General features: G+C 42.7%; 1 protein-coding gene across 1 annotated transcript in view; it reads left to right on the top strand.

Moving 5' to 3' along the window:
- Positions 1-1,303: 1,303 nt before the first annotated feature.
- Positions 1,304-26,699, top strand: part of LOC139383354 (cysteine-rich motor neuron 1 protein-like) — a 171,874-nt gene continuing 146,478 nt past the window's right edge. The window contains exons 1-2 of the mRNA XM_071127861.1: positions 1,304-2,223; positions 21,336-21,509. Of these exons, the coding sequence (XP_070983962.1) occupies positions 1,923-2,223; positions 21,336-21,509 (475 nt within the window). The 5' untranslated portion in view covers positions 1,304-1,922. The remainder of the gene's footprint in view (positions 2,224-21,335; positions 21,510-26,699) is intronic.

Genomic DNA, 26,699 nt, shown 5'->3' with positions numbered 1-26,699 from the left:
GGGAGGTGTTTAGTCTCAGGGTCCTTAGTTTAGTGATGAGCTTTGAGGGCACTATGGTGTTGAACGCTGAGCTGTAGTCAATGAATAGCATTCTCACATAGGTGTTCCTTTTGTCCAGGTGGGATAGGGCAGTGTGGAGTGCAATAGAGATTGCATCATCTTTGGATCTGTTAGGGCAGTATGCAAATTGGAATGGGTCTAGGGTTTCTGGGATAATGGTGTTGATGTGAGCCATGACCAGCCTTTCCAAGCACTTCATGGCTACAGACGTGAGTGCTGCAGTCGGCAGTCATTTAGGCAGGTTACCTTAGTGTTCTTGGGCACAGGGACTATGGTGTTCTGTTTAAAACATGCTGGTATTACAGACTCTGACAGGGAGAGGTTGAAAATGTCAGTGAAGACACTTGCCAGTTGGTCAGAGCATACTCGCAGTATACATCCTGGTAATCCGTCTGGTCCTGCGACCTTGTGAATGTTGACCCGTTTAAAGGTCTTACTCACATTGGCTGCGCAGAGCGTGATCACACAGTCTTCCGGAACAGCTTCTGCTCTCATGCATGTTTCAGTGCTATTTGCCTCGAAGGGAGCATAGAAGTAGTTTAGCTCATCTGGTAAGCTTGTGACATTGAGTACAACAGGTGTAGACCTTACCGTGAAATGCTTACTTTACAAGCCCTTAACCAACAATGCAGTTCATGAAATAGAGTTAAGAAAATATTTATCAAATAAACTAAATAAAAAATTCAAATCAAATCAAAATTACATGACAATAACAATAACGAGGCTATTTACAGGGGTACCGGTACCGAGCCAATGTGCAGGTTAGTCTAGGTAATTTGTGAAGTATGCACAGATAATAAACAGCGAGTAGCAGCATTGTAAAAACAAAGAGGGGGTGGTCAATGTAAATGATCTGGGTGGTCATTTGCATATCGCTTGAGGTCAGTGACAACTTGTTGTGTAATTACAGTGTCCTAATATGCAGATATTCACTGTGTCGTCTCTTCTGGTCTAAGTAGTATCCTCCCATGCAACGCAGGACTGATTAACAGTGTAAACTGCTGTTTTCTTGAGACCATGCTTGGACCAAACTACACCTGCCCTTTTCCTAAACTACATTCCCAACCAGCGTATCACTGAAAATAATACGAAATGCTCTGAGACCAGGTTGCACTGACTCTTCGGCTTCCTGTGTTCCATATCTGGAATGAACTATCCAATGGAGCAAAGAAATGCAAGATGGGAGTGGTTCCGTTATGAGGTCACGGTGGAGGGGACTGAACTACCAAGTGGGCGCAGCAGCAGACGTAGAGAGCTACACTGGAGGACGATAACATGATAATACACACTGAACCTGCGGTCTCAGGAAAACATTTTGTTTCAATTAGGCAAAGCGAATCTCGCATAACAAAACGAATAGAGTAACCTATTGCTTCCACGAGAGGTAACGGATAGATTATAGAGCCTTTCTGTTGCAGTTATGGACGAACTGAATAAGAAGAATTCCCTTGCTTTCTGAGAGCGAGACGGAGTGACTCGGAGGGGAAGGATAAGGAGACGTATGAGTACAGTGAAGAAAGTTTCCAGTTCTTAAAACAAACTGAAACTCACGATTTACAGTGCGTAACGAAGAAACCATGTATGGGATAGTTGCAGTTTCATGAGCATTTTGACGGATCGTTTTCTTTCCTGGTTTACAAGCACCGGGGCAAAAGTTTCTCTAACGGAAAGTATTACAACCAACAGCACAAATCTAGACGGTTTACCGGAACTTTGAGCCTCTTTAGAAGAACTGCGTGGTGCTTTTCGCGTTGCATAGTTTAGCTGGGGTTTTCTACCTCGCTGGACTGGTGATTGGGGGTCTGGGGGTGGGGGGGGGGGGAGAGAGAGTGCGTTGTGGATATATATAAATCAAATTCTACATGGCCTCTGCCAGGATGTACCTTATAACGAGATTCATTCTGATCTCCCTGATTTGGAAGAGCAGCCTGGCACTTTTATGTCTGCCGTGTGATGAGTCTAAATGCGAGGAACCAAAGCATTGCTCTGGCGCGGTTGTGCTCGGTATCTGCGGCTGCTGCTCGGTCTGCGCCAAGCAGAAAAACGAAAGCTGCGGTGGCGTCTACGGTCTGTATGGGACTTGCGACCGCGGGCTGCGGTGCGTGATCAGATCGCCGCTAAACGGTGGATCCATCACGCAGTATGAGGTCGGAGTCTGTGAAGGTTTGTATTCTATTTACACCTTTTCGTCATTATGAATAGAGCCTATGCTCTGTTTAAAAGTTCACAGAAAACATGTCCATTGTACAAATGTATGGTTCCACTTCGGCGACGCATGGCAGTCTATTATAAGCTATAGTCTCAAAATCAGATAGCGGAACACAATGCATAATAGGCTATATCATATAGAATGCATTCAAATGACTTGAAACGAATAGCAATGAGCAATGTTTGAGTTCTACAGAATGTGCACCTGGCATTTCTGTCATGATATATAATACATTCTAAGTCCTATTGAACTCGTAGGCTACTAAAAGTTAGTACACAGCAATAGGCCTAATAATGTTGTGTTAATAATAATGCTGAACATTCGTTTATTATTTTGTGGCTACTAGGAAGTTGTTACTATTTTCAAAAGTGAATGCTGTTGCTTTTCATGCTGTTTATTTATATAGTCAAGGTAGAGCTATAACTTGCAGTTGCATAAACATGTCTCTCCATGCTGCTTATCTGGCGGTATGTTGGGGGTCTGGAATAAGAGAGATATTGAGCAAGCGAGATGGTTAATGTGTTTGCAGCATGTCGGTTTTCCAATTATTTAGGGTATCGCTAACGGATTCCTTGCTGTTGTTGGACGCGGTGCCAGCTCCTCTCTTTCCGCCGAGGCTTGTATGTTTTTCAATGGAATATCTGCTATGCAACTCAACATACGCTTCAGCCCGGTATATTTTACATCGCCACAAACGAATAGGACGTGCCCATCAAAAGGGTGGGCTACCTGGAATCACAGGTGTAGCCTATTATATTTTGTGGCTATGTAGTGTTCGCAATTCGCGGTGACTCAATTAGTGACGCGGCTGTCTCTGGCTCTCTAGAATGCTGTAGTTTTGCGAAAGTTTATATAGCCAAATTGCACTTGTGGAATGTTGATGAAGGTGCTCGATTCCTTGAACATTGAAGAAAAATAAATATTAATCACATCTGAGAGATTTTTATTCTATATTTCATTCCTTATACATGGGATAATCAATATGTTCAATACAACCGACACATTTCATGTGATTTCGTTGAAACAACGTGGAAAACTGATTGGATTTGCAAAAAGTCATCAACATGAGGAAATGTATTTTTTCATCCAGCTTTTAACTTAAATCCAATGTCAGGGTGACATTTTCGTGGGGATTTCACGTTAGTTCACAACTCAACCAAATGCAGCACTCCCTTTCAACTATAGAATCTAAGTGGAGAAGAAACGGATATAATGATTTTAAAGTGCAAATTAAATTGCATTTGTCACATGCGCGGAATACAACAGATGGAAGACTTAACAGTGAAATGCTTTCTTACAAGCCCTTAACCAACAATGCTTTAAGAAGTTAAGAATAAAAAAAAAACAAGTGTTAAGTAAAAAATAGATTAATATATAATAGAAAATAGAAAAAAAGTATCAAATTATTAAACAGCAGCAGTAAAATAACAAGTGAAGCTACAGTATATACAGGGGGTACTGGTACAGAGTACAGAGTCAATGTGCGGGGCCCCCTGTTAGTCTACCTACATGTAATATGTACTTGTAGGTAGAGTTAAAGTGACTATGCATAGATTATAAACAGAGAATGTGACGCATGTGAAATCTGTTTTGTCTCACTCTGAATACTTAAATAAATTCAAGCAGACTGAATGTAACCAAATCAATCAAATGGGATTCATAATATCCTACAGCACAAAGATATGAAAGCTTTTTCCAATACATGACAATATATGTGTGGCGAGAGACAACCTCTGACAGGACTGCCTGGCCTGATGACGCCTTGCTGTCCCCAGTCCACCTGGTCATGCTGCTGTTCTAGTTTCAACTGTTCTGCCTGCGGCTATTGAACCCTGACCTGTTCACTGGACGTGTTACCTTGTCCCGGACCTGCTGTTTTGGACTCTCTCTACCGCACCCGCTGACTCTAACTCTGAATGATCGGCTATGAAAAGCCACCTGACATTTACTTCTGAGGTGCTGACCTGTTGCACCCTCTGCAACCACTGTGATTATTGTTATCTAACTCTGCTGGTCCTCTATGAACATTTGAACATCTTGGCCATGTTCTGTTATAATCTCCACCCGGCACTGCCAGAAGAGGACTGGCCACCCCTCAGAGCCTGGTTCCTCTACTAGGTTTCTCCCTAGGTTCTAGCCTTTCTAGGGAGTTTTTCCTAGCCACCGTGCTTCTACACCTGCATTGCTCGCTGTTTGGAGTTTTAGGCTGGGTTTCTGTACAGCACTTTGTGACATAGGCTGATGTAAAAACAGGCATTATAAATACATTTGATTGATTATGTAGTCCTATATGTATCCTTATTGTAGCCACAGACAGACAGAGTCTTGGAGGACGCCACAGAGGGAGACACGAGGAGTCATGTTTCAACAGGGGCAGCCATGAATGAAAACATTATTTGATGAGCGTCTCAAATGTTTGGCCAGTAAGTAGCCTATGCAGTCTCTCAGGCAGGTGATGTCTATTGTAAGGCATGTGGATAAAACAGCAGCTATAGTTTGTCTTTGCAATAGTCCCCTGGAGGGTTGAACCAGAGCAAAGTATGGAACACCAGTTATTTAAAGTACAGAGCATGACCTTCACCCCAGTGCACCCCCCCCCCATCTCCAACCTTAAATGTTCCCCATTCCCCACAGGTCCTTTCCCCAACACATTAGAGCTATAGTCGCCACCACCTCTCACCTCTAACCACTAATGTTCTCTAGCTTTCCCTCAGAGGCCCTATATTCACCCAGCACATCAGAGCCCCATAATTCACCACCACTTACATACCTGCTGCTGTTCATAGTGTCACAGAGGCAGAGCACACAACGTGTCATGCCTCATGACAGCTAATGTCAGCTTACTCATTTTGAATGATGATGAGTGTCACAACGACGCAGGCGGTGCACAGGCCTTTGTTGGTGTAACACAGGGGGCTCGACTCCGCCAGTCCTCCGAGGTACCTCAGTCTCATATTGTTATCAGCGGAGAGCGTCTCTCATTACGTGAAGGGTCAGATTAAATAAATGCCTTTTAGCCCCTGAATTTATACCCACGCAGTCCCAAGCCAGGTAGGTGTTGAAAGGATTCTGATCACATTTCCAAAACCAACAGATTATGTCAGCCAAAGCCAGTGACACTCACTGATCACTCTCAATTTGGAAAATCACACTGGGTAAGGGTTTAAGTGGCTTACCCCGAGCTCACATCCAACAGATCCCCAGAACAGGTCCTGGCTAACAGCTCACCTCTAACAGATCCCCAGAACAGTACCTGGCAAACAGTTCACCTCTAACAGATCCCCAGAACAGTACCTGGCTAACAGCTCACCTCTATCAGATCCCCAGAACAGTACCTGGCTAACAACTCACCTCTAACAGATCCCCAGAACAGTACCTGGCTAACAGCTCACCTCTAACAGATCCCCAGAACAGTACCTGGCTAACAGCTCACCTCTAACAGATCCCCAGAACAGTACCTGGCTAACAGGTCACCTCTAACAGATCCCCAGAACAGTACCTGGCTAACAGGTCACCTCTAACAGATCCCCAGAACAGTACCTGGCTAACAGCTCACCTCTAACAGGTCCCCAGAACACTGTCCGGCTAACAGCTCATCTCCAACAGATCCCCAGAACACTGCCCGGCTAACAGCTCATCTCCAACAGATCCCCAGAACACTGCCTGGCTAACAGCTCATCTCCAACAGATCCCCAGAACACTGCCTGGCTAACAGCTCATCTCCAACAGATCCCCAGAACACTGCCTGGCTAACGGGACAACATGTAACAAAGAGCACCATCAGACTGGAGTCTCTCTGGAGGCTCTGGGGGTTCAGGGTCATCCCACTTGGGATGAGGGCCCTGCTGTGGATGTTATATATTTGTTTCTGTCCCAGTTCCCCAGTTAGTGCTGTCGGATGGTCAGGGTCTCAGGGGATATTATCTACTCTCTGCCACAAAAGTTACATTACCGCCCAGGCAGCTGGGCAGGCAGACTTACAGGCAGCTCCAGCTTCAGGCCGTTTCACTGCCTCCAGGTTCTCAGCACAGCAGCACTGCAATGTCCTTTACAACATACTGACTGTCTGACACCCTATCTGTCATTTCTATTTCTACATAATTTTGCCATTGTATAGTTTGACAGCCATTTGAGTGAAAAACAACTGCAATGATTATTGTTATCCGACTCTGAAAAGGAGAACAGCTCCACCACAAAAGTGTTTGTAGTCAGTCATTGACATGGTTTTTGAAGTATGTGGAATAATAATCTCTCATGAATATGTATGCATGTCTCACTGAATTATACATCTTTCACAGAATGTTTAGAGGAACAAGAGGAGGAAGGAATGAGTGTTTCCTGTTCACGCGGGCCTATTAAAGAGGAAATTGTGATAAGGAATAGGTTCTACCCTGTCCTTGATGTTAACCATATTGGAAGTCATTGATTACGTGCACCAGTTGTTTAGCGTCTGAAAGGTCTGTCTCATAGGAATAGCTCCCAGGTCTACCGGGGGGCAATATGCAAATAATTAAAAAAATATATACCATTTAGCAGATGCTTTTATCCAAAGAAACGTACAAAACAATAAGTACATAACATGTTTGTGTATGTGGCAGCATTTGGAATCAAACCCACAACCCTGGTGTTACTACACCACCTTCCCCTAGCCTCAGTGGGGCTTACACAATAGGGTCTTCTTGAGGTTGTCTGTCACTCAACGCAGAGCCTTTAAGTGAGCCCAAATGGCAAAGCTATAACTGTGAATGACTTTGAAGTGACACTGTTCTAAATAGGTGTGCCATGTATCCCAAGCATGGAGTTCCTTGCACACCACGGTGTCACAATACACCATTGTCACATTTTTTGAGTGGCTCTTGGGTGTTGTCTCTCAATGAGTAATAGGCTAAATAAACCAGATGACAATTGTACAATTACAGAAATGGTTAAGTAATGATCATAACCAATGAGTCTATGAGAAAATGACTGGTTTGTTTCCAGCGTGGATTATCATTGTGGTTATGAACTCATCTAAAGATAATTAATCAACCATTGGACTGTGGTCAGTACAAGATTCATTGCATCAGTGCTTTTCAAATCTAAATTAAAGTCCCTCCATTGAGGCCCAGTAGCAGTGTTGATCAAATATTGATTGTAAAATTAAATGTTATTGAGATAAGACCAGGGCTGTGCCAAAAAGCTAGAAAAACATGCACTCACTGCGTGCTGTGCAATATGGCTGGATCCCTTGTTTTTCAAATGGTAATGTGGCGATAATAATAAATGGTAATGTGGCGGTAATGTGGTTTCTTTCTATACTGAACAAAAATATAAACGCAATATGTAAAGTGTTGGTCCCATTTTTCATGAGCTGAAATAAAAAAATCTTAGAAATGTTCCATACTTACAAAAAGCTTATTTCTCTGAAATTCTGTGTACAAATTTGTTTACATCCCTGTTAGTGAGCATTTTTCCTTTGGTAGATTAGCTCAGTTGGTAGATTATGGTGCTTGCAATTCCAGGATAGTGGGTTCAATCCCGGGGCCACGCATACTTAAAAAAATGTATGTACGCATAAATGCTATATATTATAGGTTTCACCCCGTGGAAATTATGGTCTGAATGGATTGGAGTCATGATGGCGGACTCCATCAAGCTGGGTGACGCCATGTTTGTGTCCCAAATGGCACCCTATTCCCTATATAGTGCACCACTTTTGTCCAGAGCAAGATGGGAATAGGGTGCCATTTGAGACACAACACGTGGTCTGGATAACGTCCTCTTTGGCAGAGCCACTATGACATGATGGAGCAAGCTAAGTGACTATCATGGCTGTCTTGTTTCAAAGATAATCATTTTATGCAAAAAAAAACAGTTTTGTGTTGTTATTATAGTGAACAAAAATATCAACACAACATGTAAAGTGTTGGTCCCATGTTTCGAGCTGAAATAAAAGATCCCAGAAATGTTCCATACGCACAAAAATATTATTTCTCTCAAATTTGGTGCACAAATTTGTCTACATACCTGTTAGTGAGCATTTCTCCTTTGCCAAGATAATCCATCACCTGACAGGTGTGGAATATCAAGAAGCTGATTAAACAGCATGATCATTACACAGGTGCACCTTGTGCTAGGGACAATAAAAGGCCATTCTAAATGTGCAGTTTTGTCACACAGCACAATGCCACAGATGTCTCACGTTTTGATGGAGCGTGCAATTGGCATGCTGACTGCTGGAATGTCCACCCGAGCTGTTGCCAGAGAATTGAATGTTCCTTTCTTGACAACCGCAGACCGACCACGTGTAACCACGCCAGCCAAGGACCTCCACATCCGTCTTCTTCACCTGCGGGATCATATGAGCAGAGGGAGGGAGGGAGGGTGGGGGGGGGGGGGGGGTATTTCTGTCTGTAATAAAAAAGAAAACCATGCTGATTGGCTGTGCCTGGCACCCCAGTGGGTGGGCCTGGCCCCCAACTGGGTGGGCCTATGCCCTCCCAGGCCCACCCATGGTTGCATCCAAATCAAATCAAATCAAATTTATTTATATAGCCTTTCGTACATCAGCTGATATCTCAAAGTGCTGTACAGAAACCCAGCCTAAAACCCCAAACAGCAAGCAATGCAGGTGTAGAAGCACGGTGGCTAGGAAAAACTCCCTAGAAAGGCCAAAACCTAGGAAGAAACCTAGAGAGGAACCAGGCTATGTGGGGTGGCCAGTCCTCTTCTGGCTGTGCCGGGTGGAGATTATAACAAAACATGGTCAAGATGTTCAAATGTTCATAAATGACCAGCATGGTCGAATAATAATAAGGCAGAACAGTTGAAACTGGAGCAGCAGCACAGTCAGGTGGACTGGGGACAGCAAGGAGTCATCATGTCAGGTATTCCTGGGGCATGGTCCTAGGGCTCAGGTCCTCCGAGAGAGAGAAAGAAAGAGAGAATTAGAGAGAGCATATGTGGGATGGCCAGTCCTCTTCTGGCTGTGCCGGGTGGAGATTATAACAGAACATGGCCAAGATGTTCAAATGTTCATAAATGACCAGCATGGTCGAATAATATTAAGGCAGAACAGTTGAAACTGGAGCAGCAGCACAGCCAGGTGGACTGGGGACAGCAAGGAGTCATCATGTCAGGTAGTCCTGGGGCATGGTCCTAGGGCTCAGGTCCTCCGAGAGAGAGAAAGAGAGAAGGAGAGAATTAGAGAACGCACACCTAGATTCACACAGGACACCGAATAGGACAGGAGAAGTACTCCAGATATAACAAACTGACCCTAGCCCCCCGACACATAAACTACTACTGCAGCATAAATACTGGAGGCTGAGACAGGAGGGGTCAGGAGACACTGTGGCCCATTCCGAGGACACCCCCGGACAGGGCCAAACAGGAAGGATATAACCCCACCCACTTTGCCAAAGCACAGCCCCCACACCACTAGAGGGATATCTTCAACCACCAACTTACCATCCTGAGACAAGGCTGAGTATAGCCCACAAAGACCTCCGCCACGGCACAACCCAAGGGGGGGGGGGGCATGAGAGAGCCCCAGTAAGCCAGTGACTCAGCCCCTGTAATAGGGTTAGAGGCAGAGAATCCCAGTGGAAAGAGGGGAACCGGCCAGGCAGAGACAGCAAGGGCGGTTCGTTGCTCCAGAGCCTTTCCGTTCACCCTCCCACTCCTGGGCCAGACTACACTCAATCATATGACCCACTGAAGAGATGAGTCTTCAGTAGAGACTTAAAGGTTGAGACCGAGTTTCCCTGCCCTGTCATGTGAAATCCATAGATTAGGGCCTAATTTATTTATTTAAATCGACTGATTTCTATGAACTATAACTCAGCAAAATCTTTGAAATTGTTGCATGTTGCGTTTATATTTTGGTTTATATTCTTGTTCAGTATACATAGACATGGCTGTCTTCTGTCAGGAAGATGGTTAAAACGTTGAGAGGAACTAGGACACGTATTTCTCTTGTTTTAACAGTTTACTCTTAGAATGTGTGCACTTGGCTCACAGAAGCGTATCTGAAAGTTAGCGAAGCTGGCTGCTTGTCAGACTGGCAAGCCTGATGCCAAATAATTTAGTGCTTTAAAGACAACATTAAATAATTCTGAGTGACAAAAAAACAGGAATCCAATGTAACAGAGATTCTAACACGAGGATAGAATGTTCTGTTTTTGTGTGTGTTCTGCTGCTGTTTAGCATTCATCTCTAGCTTCTCTATACAAGCTACATGCATGCTATGGCATAAGGGTTGGGGAGGAATAATAATAATATATTTGCTTAGCTCACACCCTTGTCTAAGGCGACATGCATAGGTTACATTTTTACTCTGTGATATTAGCCATTTATGCAGCTGGGTATTTACAAAATGAGATGAGCTCCACAAAAATCCATTCCCAAGAGCTTCCTGTTAGACAGATGACCACCTGGGACTTACAGACAGGGTTTTAAGGTGCAGTTCTCTAAATGGGGTTTAAAGATACAGTTCTCTAAACCAGGTTTAAAGGTTCGTTTCTCCTGAACAAGATTTAAAGGTGCAGTTCTCTAAACAAGATTTATGCTGCTGCTACTCTCTGTTTATCATAAATGCATAGTCACTTTAACTATACATTCATGTACATACTACCTCAATTGGTCCGACCAACCAGTGCTCCCGCACATTGGCTAACAGGGCTATCTGCATTGCGTCCCGCCACCCACCACCTGCCAACCCCTCTTTTACACTACTGCTACTCTCTGTCCATCATATATGCATAGTCACTTTAACCATATCTACATGTGGTAGACTAACCGGTGTCTGTATGTAGCCTCGCTACTTTTATAGCCTCGCTACTGTATTTAGCCTGTCTTTTTACTGTTGTTTTATTTCTTTACTTACCTATTGTTCACCTAACACCTTTTATGCACTATTGGTTAGAGCCTGTAAGTAAGCATTTCACTGTAAGGTCAACCTGTTGTATTTGGCGCACGTGACAAATAAACTTTGTTTTGATTTTAAGATTTAAAGGTAAAGTTCTCAAAGCAAGATTTAAAGGTGATTTTCTCAAAACAAGATTTAAAGGTGAAGCTCTCTAAGCAAGATTATTTGAAGGTGCAGTTCTCTAAACAGGGTTTAAAAGTGCAGTTCACCTAAACGGTACACCATATAGTGCTGCCATCACCTATTAAAAAAGGTGACAATAGTCATGCCTATTATAGGTATTGGTTGAAGCTCAGTGTTAAATAAAATCTCCCTATCATCATATTTAAGCCAATATGACACCAATCTTGATGACATTTTGCAAATCAACTTCATTGGAAGTACACAACATGAGCTGTCCGTCCATTACCGAGAACCACATACTAGATTTTTTAACAGGGTTGTTAGCAACTGAGTTTTAATTTCTTCAGGATTGGTGGGTCCCCTGCGATTAGCATGAGGTTGTAAGTAACAAGAACATTTCCCAGGACATAGACATATCTGATATTGATATTAATCTAACTGCTGCACTGTCCAATTTACAGTAGCTATTACAGTGAAAGAATACCATTCTATTGTTTGAGGAAAGTGCACAGTTTTGAACATAAAAAGTTATTAATAAACAAATTTGGCACATTTGGGCAGTCTTGATTCAAAATTTTGAACAGAAATACAATGGTTCATTTTATCAGTCTAAAACTTTGGACATCCACTGCTGCCATCTAGTGGCCAAAATCTAATTTGCACCTGGACTGGAATAAAACATTATGGCCTTTCTCTTGCATTTCAAAGACGATGGTACAAAAAAATACAAAAAAACGGTTGGTTTATTCTTTTTATTATCTTTTACCAGATCTAATGTGTTATATTCTCCTACATTCCTTTCACATTTTCACAAACTTCAAAGTGTTTCCTTTCAAATGGTACCAAGAAAAATGCATATCCTTGCTTCAGGGCCTGAGCTACTGGCAGTTAGATTTGGGTATGTCATTTTAGGCGAAAATTGAAAAAAAGGGGCCGATCCATAAGAGGTTTTAAGAGTGTACCATGTACCTACCTAGCTCAAATCCTGAAAACGAAATTAAAACAACACTATAGCGTCCATAAAGTGACCATTGGACCTAAAAAATCCTGGATTGACTAAGTTTTGTATGCAAACAAACCTAGGCTACTGTATATAGCTAGATATATGGTGGTATTCAAGCTGAGGGAAATCAATACATTCAAACAGATATTTTGATTTGCTAGGTAGCTAGCTAGCAAACTTTACCAGCTAGCTAATGTTACCTAGATAACAAACAGGCAAACAAAGGTAGCTAGCCAATGAATATGGTTTTATTTTGATTAACAAGCGTTTACCAGTCAGATGAGAGCTATCATTGGCTAGGTAGCTTACCAACTAGCAAGGACAGCTAGCTAGCTAGCTATATTTTGCAAGTAAGGTTTTTCACATAAGGCTGAAGTCATCATGTGTAAACTGCTGATTTAGACACTTGCACAGATAATCTAGCAAATATTTTCTTAACTCTTCTTGAATTGCACTGTTGGTTAAAACATCCAGCCAAAGATTGTTCACAAAAAGCACAAATTGAGATAAAATGAATCACTAATCTTTGATGATCTTCATCAGATGACACTCATAGGACTTCATGTTACACAATACATGTATGTTTTGTTTGATAAAGTTCATATTTATATAAAAAAATATGAGTTTACATTGGCGCGTTACAGTGATTTTGCATAGCCACATTGATTCAACAGAAATACTCATCATAAATGTAGATGATAATACAAGTTATAGACATGGAATTATAGATATACCTGTCCTTATAATGCACCCGCTGTGTCAGATTTCAAAAAAACTTTACGGAAAAAACAAACCATGCAATAATCTGAGACGGCGCTCAGAAAAATAATCAAATTAGCCGCCACGTTGGAGTCAACAGAAACCAGAAATTACATGATAAATATTCCCTTACCTTTGATGATCTTCATCAGAATGCACTCCCAGGAATCGCAGTTCCACAATAAATGCTTGATTTGTTGGATAATGTCCGTTATTTATGTCCAAGTAGCTACTTTTGTTAGCGCGTTTAGTACACATATCCAAACGCTCGTGCATTACTAAGGACAAAAACTTCAAAAGGTTATATTACAGGTCGAAGAAACATTTCAATAAGTATAGAATCAATCATTAGGATGTTTTTATCATAAATCTTCAATAGTTCCAACCGGAGAATTCCTAGAGGAGCGATATCATGTGGAATGCACGTGACCAGGAAATGGCTCTCTGCCAGTAACCTGACTCATTCAGCTCTTATTCAGTCCCACAAGACAGTAGAATCCGTATTCAAGTTTCTAAAGACGGTTGACATCTAGTGGAAGCCCTAGGAAGTGCAACTTCATTCATATCCCAATGTGAATTTAATAGGGCCTGGGTTGAAAATATACCAACCTCAGATTTCTCACTTCCTGTTTGGATTTCTTCTCAGGTTTTTGCCTGCCATATGAGTTCTGTTATACTCACAGACATCATTCAGACAGTTTTCAGAGTGTTTTCTATCCAATACTAATAATAATATGCATATCTTAGCAACTGAGACTGAGGAGCAGGCCGTTTACTCTGGTCACCTCGAAAACCTTGGTAGAGCATGGATGGAATAGGCATTGTGTTGCTCATGAATTTCCCTTCTTTTCTGTTTCAGACCAATGCCTATTCTCACTTCAAACAAAGTTTTTTGTTTTTAATAACCACTATTATTGTTGTAGTAGGATGTCCCTTGGGCGTATCCATACCTATGTAGGACATGCAAGGGTTAGGTTAATAAACAGGCTGGAGCTAGAACCTCGTTGTCGCGCGTCCTTATTTTAGATCATACTACATGGTGTCAGAAGTGGTTTTAAATTCACATAAATGTGAAGGACATACCAAGTAAATCATACATTCAGGCTGTTTCAAAGCAGGGAGGGCACAGTGTTGGAGATAAAACAGCGCATATCATTATTTTGCTAGCTAACGAGCAAGGACTAAGTTACTGCTAAGCAACATGTTGCAAGAGGAAGAAGCTGGCGGGATTTCAGGGTTTGCGACTCCAAGTTCAACGGGCTGTGGCGCAAACACGGACAGGCCAGTGGCTAGTGCTGACGGATTTCGCATTAGTCCCCCGGAAAATGTGGTTTGTATGGACATTCAAAACTGGCCTAAATGGATCAGGCGCTTTGAAAGGTACAGGGTAGCATCAGGCTTAAACGTGAAAAATGAGGCATTTCAAGTTAATACACTGATCTACTCTATGGGTGATGAAGCCGAGGATATATTAAATGCTTCAACGTTGACCGAGGAAGAGAAACTAAACTACAGTGCTGTTAAAGACTGTTTTGAAACGCATTTTATAGGGAGACACAACATTATTTTTGAGAGAGCTAGGTTTAATATGCGCAAACAAGAGCAGGGTGAAACCACCAACAGTTGTATCACAGCTGTTCACAAACTAGCAGAACATTGTCAGTTTGGCGTGCTCAGGGAAGAGCTGATCTGAGATCGGATTGTAGTCGGAATAAGAAATATATCACTTTCTGAAAAGTTACAGTTGGATTCCCAGTTTACCTGGTCCAAAGCTGTAAACCAGGTTAGGCAAAGTGAGACAGAAAAAAGACAGCAGACGATACTGCGCGACAGCAGCTCCTTACAGAACGAAGAGAGTGGGGAAATACATGCATTTTCATACAGAGCTAAAAAAACGTAGGGGAACACAGAACAGAGACAGACGTGGAGAAAACAATCACAGACAGCACCAGTAGCTAGTTCAAGTGTTTGTCGCAAATGTGAAAATCCCCTTTCCACAGATGGAAAGATTGCCCAGCAAAGGATCCGGAAAGCAGGAAATGTCACAGGAGAGGACACTTTTGAGCTGTCTGTCAATTAAAGCAAATGCATGAGATGTCAGAGTAGGTACAGCAGGACATCATCTTTCTGGGAGAAGTAAAGGGAAACAATACTGGCTGGCATTCAGACATTAAACTCAATGGGGAGGTTGTGTCATTTAAACTAGACACTGGGGCAGCAGTGACAGCTATCCCAACTAGGCTGTATAGCTATAGCAGAGATGGCCCTTTGCTCTCTACAAACAAAAAACTGTACAGTCCCAGTACTACGATTTTTACCAGTGGTAGGGCACTTGGTGATTAAACTGGAGAGTAAAGACAAAAGTGCCATCCAGCCTGTCTTCGTCATTGACTCTCTAGCCAGACCGTTGCTTGGGCTGCCAGCAATTGAAGCATTGCAACTCATTGAGAGAGTGAGCGAACTGGAGGACCCAGGTGAGGTTTTCAAAAAGAAATTCCCAAAAGTGTTTTCTGGTCTAGGAAGGATAGAAGGTGACTACAAAATCCGCCTGAAAGAGGATGCTGTCCCCTATGCCCTTACGACCCCCCGCCGGGTGCCTATCCCTTTATTGGCCAGAGTAAAGGAAGAGTTGGGGAGGATGGAAGAAATTGGGGCTGTGTCTAAAATAGAGAGTCCCACAGACTGGTGTGCAGGGATGGTGGTGGTCCCAAAAGCCAATGGGGAAATAAGGATCTGTGTGGACATGACTAAATTGAATGAGGCACTCTGCAGAGAGAGACACATCTTACCATCAGTTGAGCAGTCACTGGCTCAGTTGGATGGCTCACAAGTCTTCACAAAGCTGGATGCCCGCTCAGGTTTCTGGGAGATACCGCTGTCATCAGAGAGTAGGGCACTCACAACGTTTGGCCGTTAGTGTTTTAATGTTTTGCCATTTGGAATCGCTTCCGGTCCTGAGCATTTCCAAAGACACATGTCCCAGCAGTTGGATGGGCTGAGTGGCGTCATAGTCCACGCGGACGATGTGCTCGTGTGCGGAAGGGACAGAGCAGAACATGATGTAAGGCTCACAGCAGTTCTGACCCGACTCCAGGAGACTGGCCTGACACTCAATGAAAAATGCACTTTTGCACAATCAGAGGTCTTGTTCTTGGGACACAAAATCAGTGCAGCTGGAATAGAGCCGGACCCAGAGAAGATCAGCGCCATCACAGATATGCCCAGACCCCAGAATGTGGCTGAAGTCAGGACCTTCTAAGGCATGGCCACATATGTGGGTAAGTTCCTCCCACAGTTCTCAGATACAACCAAACCTCTGAGAGACTTACTAGCCAAAGAGAATGACTGGTCATGGGGTCGCATGCAACAAGCAGCGTTTGACAAAATCTAAGGAGATCTGGCCTCACAGAGAGTGCTAAGACAAAATTATCAACAGATGCATCATCCTTTGGCCTAGGGGCAGTCCTCACACAGATGCAGGACAACATGGAGTGGCGTCCAATACCAAGTGGAGAAGGAGGCGTTGGCTATCACATGGGCATGTGAAAGGCTCAGCCAATACCTTATTGGCCTGCAGTTTACAGCAGAGACTGATCACAAACCACTGTTGGCTCTGTTAGGGGCAAATGCACTGGACGACTTGCATCTCAGAGTTCTGTGCTTCCGCCTCAGATTACTGAGGTTCACCTACAAGATGGTGTATGTGCCAGGGAAGGCACTGATCACAGCAGATGCACTCTCCAGGGCCCCAATTAAACGTCCATTTTCAGAGGAGGAGCAATGTCTAGAGGGAGAGGTACAGGTGTCCATTAATGCAATAAGGGACAGTCTACCTGCATCTCAGACCAAACTGCAGCAGATTGCAGAGGAGCAACAACGAGACCACATCTGCCAACAGATAGTGCAGCAATGCAAAAAGGGATGGCCCAGGCAGGAGGAACTGCCTCAACTGCTGAAGCCCTATTGGGTGCACCAAAGTGACTTCCACTGTAATGGAGACCTTCTCATGAAAGGACAACGGATAGTTATCCCAGAGACTCTACAACCAGAAATGCTAGACAGAGTGCATGATGGACACAGGTGAATAACCAAATGCAGACTGAGGGCTCAACAGTCAGTGTGGTGGCTTGGTCTGAGTACTCAGATTGCCAAGCTAGTGGCCCAGTGTGAGGTCTGTACAAAATGTCAACCTTGTCATCTGGAGCCAATGATGGCAACGGAGCTGCCAAAACGGCCATGGCAAAAGGTAGGGGCGGATATGCTCTATTGGGAAAATGACACTGATCTGCTAGTGGTAGATTACTACTCAAGATACATTGAAATAGTGAAGACACCCATAACCACATCAGCTGGTGTTATCAATGGATTAAAATCCATTTTTTCCAGGCAAGGGGTCGCTGAGGTCCTGGTTACAGATAACGCTCCCCAGTTCTCTGCGAGCTCCTTTTCTGCTTTTGCCGCAGAATATGACTTCATACATGTGACCAGTAGCCCCTACCATGCACAGAGTAATGGTGAGGCAGAGAGAGCTGTGAAAACAGTCAAGGGACTGCTGAAAAAGAACAAGGATCCATACAGGGCTCTGTTAGCTTACAAAGTTACACCACTGCATCATGGGCCGTCGTCTGCCAAGCTCCTGATGGGCAGGAGGCTGCGTTCCCCATTGCCTGTCTCGCCGGCTCAGCTTAAACCCTGATGGCCTAACAGGAAGGCCTTCGCTGAGAGGGACAAAGGTCTGAAACAAACGCAAACTGGAGACTTTAATCGGAGACAACGTGCTAAGGAGAGGCCAGAGCTGACCGAAGGTCAACGTGTGTGGATTACAAACTCAAAGACACCAGCAATAGTGCTCAGGAAAGCGGATGCCCCACGCTCCTATGTGGTGGACACAGGTTCAGAAGAGGTACGAAGGAACAAAACACACCTCAGCTCTTACAGATCTACCATCCATACAAACTGAGGCCACAGAAAATGCACAAAAAGAGGGTGAAGGAGAGAGAATGCTCACAGAGTCACAAGCGCGCCCAAAAAGGGATGTGAAGCCACCAGAGTGGCTGAAAGACTATGTTACGTGAAGAGAAAACATAATGTTGGGGACCATACCCAGCAAAAAGAGACTGTACCTAAGTTAATGTTCATACTGTGTGATTGAATGCTTTCATACTGTATCAGGATGGGAAGTAGCATGTTAGAGAATAATACTGGTTTCCAAATTGCATTTCAGTTATGCTTCAGTGGTTATGCATGTTGAGTTCTTGTTCATGGGAGAGGGGAAGATGTAGTAGAATGTCCCTTGGGGGTATCCGTACCTATGTAGGACATGCGAGGGTTAGGTTGATAAACAGGCTGGAGCTAGAACCTCGTTGTCGCTCGTCCTTATTTTAGATCATACTACAATTGTGGCTAGAGTTTCAGTCTTTTCATTGATAAAGATTTCCATCAGGCGTAATTGTCAAGCATCATTAGCACATGACAAACACTCCCGTACCCAGATGCACCTGAAGCATGTACATTAACCATGACTCTCCTCATTAGTGTTGTGCTCAGAACACAGATGTTCCTTCTCCTTTGCAGGTTTGCACTGATAGTGGAACCAAACTTCTGCTGTCTGTTCTCAGAAACAGTTCTGTTCTGTCTGCTCTCAGTCTCAAATGTTCTTTTTTTCAACCACTTGTAATGACATCCATCCATCTAAAAATCCATCTAAAACTAAACGACACAATCTGTAATTTGAACAGGCTGACTCTGCCACTTTGTTTGGTAAGCTGAGCAATGGGGCTCTGGAAGTAACAATCTCAAACTTAAAATCTCCTGTCAGAAGGAATCGATGCCTGATGGCTATATAAAAATAACAGAATATAGATTATATCAGTAGAGCGGCGCATAGGGGTTGTGAACCAGCCAAGCTAAACCAATCCCAGATGCCTATTCTCTTACACCCTCCAGTCATTTGCTGGGTTGATTTATGAATGGATTTCAACTCAATAAAATATTGTTTCCACTCACTATAATGTGATTTGGGGGAATAAACTGTGAGATAACAGAAAGAAATGAAGACACATTTAATTGAGTGACGCCAGAGGCCATGACAGGCTCACCAGCTCAAGTAAAATCCAGAACACTCGGTGGTGAGACAACCCTTTAACACCTTTTCCCAAAGATGGATGTGCCTGCTGTGACTGCCGTCAAGGGTGATTTTGTGCCCCAGTGTTTTTCTGATGCTCCCACAAATAGGGCCAGTGAAGGATGGATTAAATTTGGTGTCTGTAGTGAGGGAAGACAAGCGGAAATGTTTACCTCTTCCCCCAATGCTTCTTCCTTGTCACGCTCCCCCTTTTCGTCCCTGAAGTCTCTCAAACAGACCGGGGTTCAAATACTAATACGAACTAATTTCAAATACTTTACCTGGGCTTGATTGTGCTTGCCTGGCATAGAAGGAACCAATAGAATAGTTGCAAAAGAGCAAATCCCAATTATCTTGCACTCCAGGCAGACTAGAGCAAATGCTAAAAGTGTTGGAAAGACTTCAAATAGTATTTGAGCCCAGGTATGCCATCAGTCGTGGGCCTGGGAGAAGTGATAGAATTTCCAGGGCTGGATAGTGGATATAATTTAGGACCAGAAGAAAAGATGGAGGGGTTAGGGTTGGTTGGCAGAACTAAAGAAATAAAGCCCTAGTTTAGAATCCTGAGCTAGCGAAAAACTCCAGGATAGGCAGAGCAGAGCATCTTCTGTAGCTACTGTAAATCAATTAAAAAATATCCTCTTTTCTTAAAAGCAATAACTATTTTTATTTGTGCTTTTGTTGCATCATTTTGTCAGACGACGATAGTTCTTTAATTTTCCTCTCCTACGCGAAATTACTGTACATTTAAAAGCTTAAATGTTTGAAATATCTTTGTTGTCTTGAGTAATTAATAGGTACCTTCAGTACCAGCTAATACAAATACTGCCTGCTCCTTCATGTAGCCAGGCAGGCCCCCCTGCTAAGATAACTATCCGGTGCCACCACAGTGTGCTGTCTGAGACTGGAACCAGGGAGCTATCCTCAAACAAAATCACAGGGGCTTCAGATGCCATGAGGCCCCAACTTTATTACTTTTCTTTTAGCATTGCTTTGGTGTTGGGTTTACTGTTTCAATGAGGATTTCATCCAACTTTTAAAACAAGTTCTAATTTCAGATACAGAATGTGTTCAATGCTGCATAATTCAAAATGTCACATAAATCATACTTTGATGTCAGTGGGAGGTTTCTAAAAACGCTTGAGTTAGGCAATGCCCTTATCAATTATTACTGCATTTTGAAAGATAAATGATAAATAATTTAACATCTTCCATTTTGATTTTGATAAAGTAGTGGATAACATGATTTTGGAATGAGATGTTTGACAAGCAGGTGTCCATATACTTTGGCTATGTATTGTTACTGTATTGGTAATGCTAGATGTTTATATAATGATGAGTCACGTGTACATTGTGTTCTCTGATCTTGAAGCGTATGCATTTCACAAACAGTTATTGACAATAATATACACATACTTTACTGTATCTGTCCATACGCACACACTTTCACTCAATGTCACTTCTATGCTCAGAGATAGAAGATGAAAACATCATACTCTATGCCAACACAAGCGCTAGAGTGGGCACACGTGCTCAAGCGGGCACACACACACATGCACATGCAGGCACACACCCACGCACACACACACACAATGCCCTATTTGCACTGCAAATCCAACTTCATAATGTTGCTGTCAGATAGCAGTGTGTTGGGGTCTAGGGGCTGAGATTGACTCTGTGGGGATAAAATCACTGACGATGTGGTGGGGAGCTAGATAGTGGAATGGAATGCTTCTTCCTACACCTGGATATACTGGTTTCGTCCCAAATGGTACCCTCTTCCCTATGTAGTGCACTACTTTTGACCAAGGCCCATATAGCTCTGGTCAAATGTAGTGCACTATAATAGGGATAGGGTGCCATTTGCAATGTTCCCACTGTCACATACTGATCAATATTTCAGCTGAGGAGTTGAAAATTACTGACCTTTATAGTGTTTTATTTGCAATACATTCTTGGGGGATAGTGTGAGTACCGGTAATGCTTTCCAGTTAGGATTGTTGGAGGCGTTATGAAAACAAATCTGGAATTGAAACATTAATGAAATGTTATATTGTCAACTTGATAAAAACAAATGTGTTGATGTCCTTGATTTGATGTAATCTTACAATTACATTGTCCTCACTGTACCTTTCCTGGTCCTGATCAGATGAAAACTGGGACGACGACCAACTGTTGGGATTTGAGCCGTGCAATGAGAACCTGATCACGGGCTGCAACATCATCGACGGGAGGTGTGAGTGTGACAGCATACGGACCTGCAACAACCCATTTGAGTTCCCCAGCCAGGACGCATGCCAGACCGCTCTGAGGAAGATTGAAGGTATTATGCATGTCAATTAATGTTTAACAATGAAATATTAATGTTTGTCCTCTTGAACCTGTATGGCTCAGTTGATAGAAGAAGGATATTTAGAAGGAGGAACATTATTCCCAGAATGGAACACAGCTCGACAAAACACCTTTCTCTCTCTCTGGCCTGCATGATGCAGTTCCTAAGAGTGGGTAGAGTAGTGCATGCGTGGTCATGTTTCAAGCCACAAGCACACAAGGTGTTTTCATGCAGTAATGTATGCTGTGTAGTCTACTGTTAGTTACCATCTGTATGGATGGTTTGTTAGATGCTTTGACTTTAAATGGATCATCAAGTGCGTTGGTAGTTTGAGTTCTGATTTGACTCGTACTGTTAGGTTTTCATAGTGGTTTTCTCAATATTATGTTCGCGCCCATATGCCTCTTCCAGTTCTATAGGATGTATTATTGGCAGTAATTAACTCAGCTAATTTTTATGTGTTTCTTTATTAATTACTAAATACCCAGACATAAATCAAACTGAATGATCAATTCCCAGCTTCGCTTAGGGGTGGTATGCAGCCTCCATACTGATTGAATAGCTGTCACTGAGCTTGGTTTTCAGGATCTTCATCCCTTTTTGTTGTTCCCCCAGCATATTTAAAATTCTGTTACAGTTGCACTTTGAATAACAACTCGTAAATCTCTGGCGCTACACAATTTTGTCATTTATTTATCTGCTCTTTTGCTGCTCCTGTTTTCTCCCATTTTTTATTTTTTTAGTGTGAGGGGTTTTGTTTGTTTAGTCAGATATTTTTTCTCTGACAGGCTCTCCTCAGTGCATCTGTGATATTCAAAAAAACAACCACACAAACAAACCAGCTTTTTGTTGAAAAGCTGATAAGGATTCTAATAGGCCTATCAGAATGCAGTCCCCCATGGTTACCCAGACTTTATCTCAGTGTCTGCTGTTGTGTTCACAGTTCTCTGGCAGCAGACGGCCAATTAAATCACCAGAATATAGGTTTGTTATAGCAACCAACCATCCTAGCAATGGGGATGAGGGCCCTTGTTGTTAAATTGTGGCAGGTATACCTTCACATGCTGACCAGACCACCGCACACGTGCATTCGTGCGTTGGTATGCTCCGTCGTGCGCAGGTTGATTTTGTTCACCCACACCAGACACCGGACATGTAGGTTGAAATATCAAAACAGACACTGAACCAATTATATTAATTTGGGGACAGGTCAAAAAGCATTACAAATTTCTGCCAATTTAGCTAGATAGCTTGCTGTTGCTAGCTAATTTGTCCTGGGATATAAACATTGGGTTGTTATTTTACCTGAAATGCACAAGGTCCTCTACTCCGACAATTAATCCACAGATAAAACGGTACATTTGTTTCTCGTCATCTCTCCTCCTTTGTTCAGGCTTCTTTTTCTTCTTTGGACTTTATGGCGGTTGCCAATCAACTTCATAGCATTACTACAACCGACTGGAGTGTGTTAATCTTTTCATCACCCACGTGGATATATGCTCCTAAAAACCAATGTATCCTGTTGTGTCCTGTTTGGCTGGTTCAGTCATTTGTTATGGCTGGTGGTGGAAGGTGTTGTGAACGTTGGTGGTCTGGGTCCTGTGTGTCTGTCTGTCTGTCTGTCTGTCTGTCTGTCTGTCTGTCTGTCTGTCTGTCTGTCTGTCTGTCTGTCTGTCTGTCTGTCTGTCTGTCTGTCTGTCTGTGTGTGTGTGCGTGCGTGCTTGCTTCTGCGTCTATGTGTGTGTGTCTGCTCTCTGTCTTGGCAAGGTAGTCCTTTGGATGTGTGTGTAGAATGAACTCTTGCTCCCGTAACCACAGACTGAGAGATTACACTGAGTACAGACTGGGATTATTATAATCAACAGCATCACAGGTATTACAGACATTTCTCAGCGTACCAATGAGCCCTGTTTTGGTTCAATGAGGGCAGCCCCATAGGGCGGTGCACAATTGGCCCAGCGTCGTCCAGGTTTGGCCTGGGTAGGTCGTCATTGTAAATAATAATTTTTGACTTGCCTAGTTAAATTTAAAAAATACTTTAAAGTTTTTCTTTATTTGTACTATTTTCTAGATTGTAGAATAATAGTGAAGACATCAAAACTATGAAATAACACATATGGAATCATGTAGTAACCACAAATTAAAATATATTTCAGGTTCTTCAAAGTAGCCACCCTTTGCCTTGATGAAAGCTTTGCACACTCTTGACATTTTCTCAGCCAGCTTCATGAGATAGTCACCTGGAATCCATTTAAATTAACAGGTGTGCAAGGAATTTCTTTCCTTCTTAATGCGTTTGAGCCAATCAGTTGTGTTGTGACAAGGTAGGGGTGGTATACAGAAGATAGCCCTATTTGGTAAAAGACCAAGTCCATATTATGGCAAGAACAGCTCAACTAAGCAAAGAGAAAAGACAGTTCATCATTACTTTAAGACATAAAGGTCAGTCAATGCGGAACATTTTGAGAACTTTGAAAGTTTCTTCAAGTGCAGTCACAAAAACCATCGAGCGCTTTGATGAAACTAGCTCTCATGAGGACCGCCACAGGAAGATCCAGAGTTACCTCTACTACAGATGATAAGTTCAATAGAGTTATCAGTCTCAGAAATTGCGGCCAAAATAAATGCTTCACTTAGTTGAAGTAACCAAAACATCTCAACATCAACTGTTCAGAGACTGCGAGAATCAAGCCTTCATGGTCGAATTGCTTCAAAGAAACCACTACCATCAATAAGACTAAGAGACTTGTTTCGGCCAAGAAACACGAGCAATGGACATTATACTGATGGAAATCTTTCCTTTCTGATGAGTCCAAATTTGAGATTTTTGGACTCATCAATACCCCATCTTTGTGAGACGCAGAGTAGGGGAACGGATGATCGCATGTGTGGTTCCCACCGCGAAGCATGGAGGAGGTGTGATGGTGTGGGGGTGCTTTGCTGTTGACACTGTCAGTGATTTATTTAGAATTCAAGGCACAGTTAACCAGCATGGCTACCACAGCATTCTGCAGTGGTATGCTATCCCATCTTTTTTTATTTAGTGGGATTATCATTTGTTTTTCAACTGGACAATGACCCAACACACCTCCAGGCTGTGTAAGGGCTATTTGACCAAGAAGGAGAGTGATGGAGTGCTGCATCAGATGACCTGGCCTCCACAATCACCCGACCTCAACCCAAAACGATGGTTTGGGATGAGTTTAACCGCAGAGTGAAGGGAAAGCATCCAACAAGTGCTCAGCATATGTGAAGACTGTTGGTAAAGCTGGTTGAGTCAAATCAAAATCAAATCAAATCAAATCAGTGAATTGTTTTTTGGTTACTACGTGATTCCATGTGTTATTTCATAGTTTTGATGTTTTCACTATTATTCTACAATGTAGAAAATAGTAAAAATAAAGAAAAACCCTTGAATGAGTAGGTATGTCCAAACTTTTGACTGGTACTGTAAGTATTCACACCCCTGAGTCAATACTTTGTAGAAGCACCTTTGAGTCATCTTGGGTATGTCTGTATCAGCTTTGCACATCTGTATTTGTGATTTTATCCCATTCTTCCTTTTAGAGTTTCTCAGAGTCGGTTAAATTAAGCCGTGTTCAAATTGGCAGATGTGACTCAAATCCTATTCATTTGCATATCCAATTAGATTTTTTTGATTTTTCCTGCATTCCGAACAGCCAAAAAGCACATGGTATCGGTGTCCATAAGCTATTTTAGGTCATAGGAAATGATGACATAGATATTATGTACGAAACGTTAAGATCAGTGTAAAAACACACACAAAATAGCAGAATTGGTCAGGAGCCCTCGTCTGTTATCTACTGCAGCACCATCTTCCTCTCTTTTCACAATCACTTGGTTGGTAATGCTTACAAATTGGATCATAACTCTAAAAGTAGCTGAGATCCCACTCTGGAAGTTTGATATGCAAATAGAGTATATTATGTTCAACAATATATTGAAATATTTGCCAAATCAAAATGGTGTGTTGGTATTGATCAATATTAATAAATGAATGTAAGATTTTTTTTTTTTTAAATCCAAATACTACTCAAGGGATCTTCCTAGGTTCCTGACTTTCTAGGGAGTTTTTCTTAGCAACCGGGCTTCTACATCTGCATTGCTTTCTGTTTGGGGTTTTAGGCTTGGTTTCTGTATAAGCACTTTGTGACATCTGCTGATGTAAAAAGGGCTTTTTAAATAAATGTGATGTGATATGTCATCAGGAAACAGCCCCATGATAATGGGCCATTTCCTCTTTTCCTGAGAATCATATTTCGAGACAGAATTATTCATTTTCTGGGCTGTTACATAAAGCCGGGTTGTTTTTCATTTTTGCACTACTTGGGTGAAGCAAGCTGATTGATTTCGAATGTGGAAGTGGAGAGGGGTGCATTTGTCCAGTTGTAATACCATACATTTTCATGCCTGCTATTTATGGTCATGACTGTTGGTCGTGACTCATCTGGTTGTCTTATCTTTAGTATCCTGAGTGAGTAGACAATACCCATATTGATTTCATATTAAACCCCCATCAAATGAAGAGGTATTATTACCATAATTCTTGATTACACAATGGCCGTGTTCCAGGCTGACCACATTCCTGCCTGATCTCACATCTCCTGGGTAGGTGTTTAACATACAGTACATGGCCAAAACTGCACTACATGGCCGAAGCTGCTTAAAATTAGTGGATCCAGCTATTTCAGGCACACCTCTTGCTGACAAGTGTATAAAATTGAGCACACCTCCATGCAATCTCCATAGACAAACATTAGTAGAATGGCCTGTAGTAGAATGGCCTGTACTGAAGAGCTCAGTGACTTTCAACGTGGCACCATCATAGGATGCCACCTTTCCAACAAGTCAGTTTGTCAAATCTCTGCGCTGCTAGAGTTGCCTCGGTCACAGTCAACTGTAGGTGCGGTTATTGTGAAGTGGAAACGTCTAGGAACAACAACGGCTCAGCTTTGAAGGGGTAAGCCACACAAGCTCACAGAACGGGACTGCGAGTGCTGAAGCGCGTAGCACGTAAAAATCGTCTGTCCTCGGTTGCAACACTCACTTGCAACTGTAAGGTTTGGTGGAGCAGGATTAATGGAATAACTAATGCCCTTGTGGCTGAATGGAAGCAAGTCCCCGCAGCAATGTTCCAAAATCTAGGGGAAAGCCTTCACA

The sequence above is a fragment of the Oncorhynchus clarkii genome, chromosome 25, assembly GCF_045791955.1.
Source record: "Oncorhynchus clarkii lewisi isolate Uvic-CL-2024 chromosome 25, UVic_Ocla_1.0, whole genome shotgun sequence".
NCBI classification, from domain to species: domain Eukaryota; kingdom Metazoa; phylum Chordata; class Actinopteri; order Salmoniformes; family Salmonidae; genus Oncorhynchus; species Oncorhynchus clarkii.
Note: the sequence above shows the minus strand (reverse complement) of the source record. Positions and strands in the feature narration are given on the sequence as shown.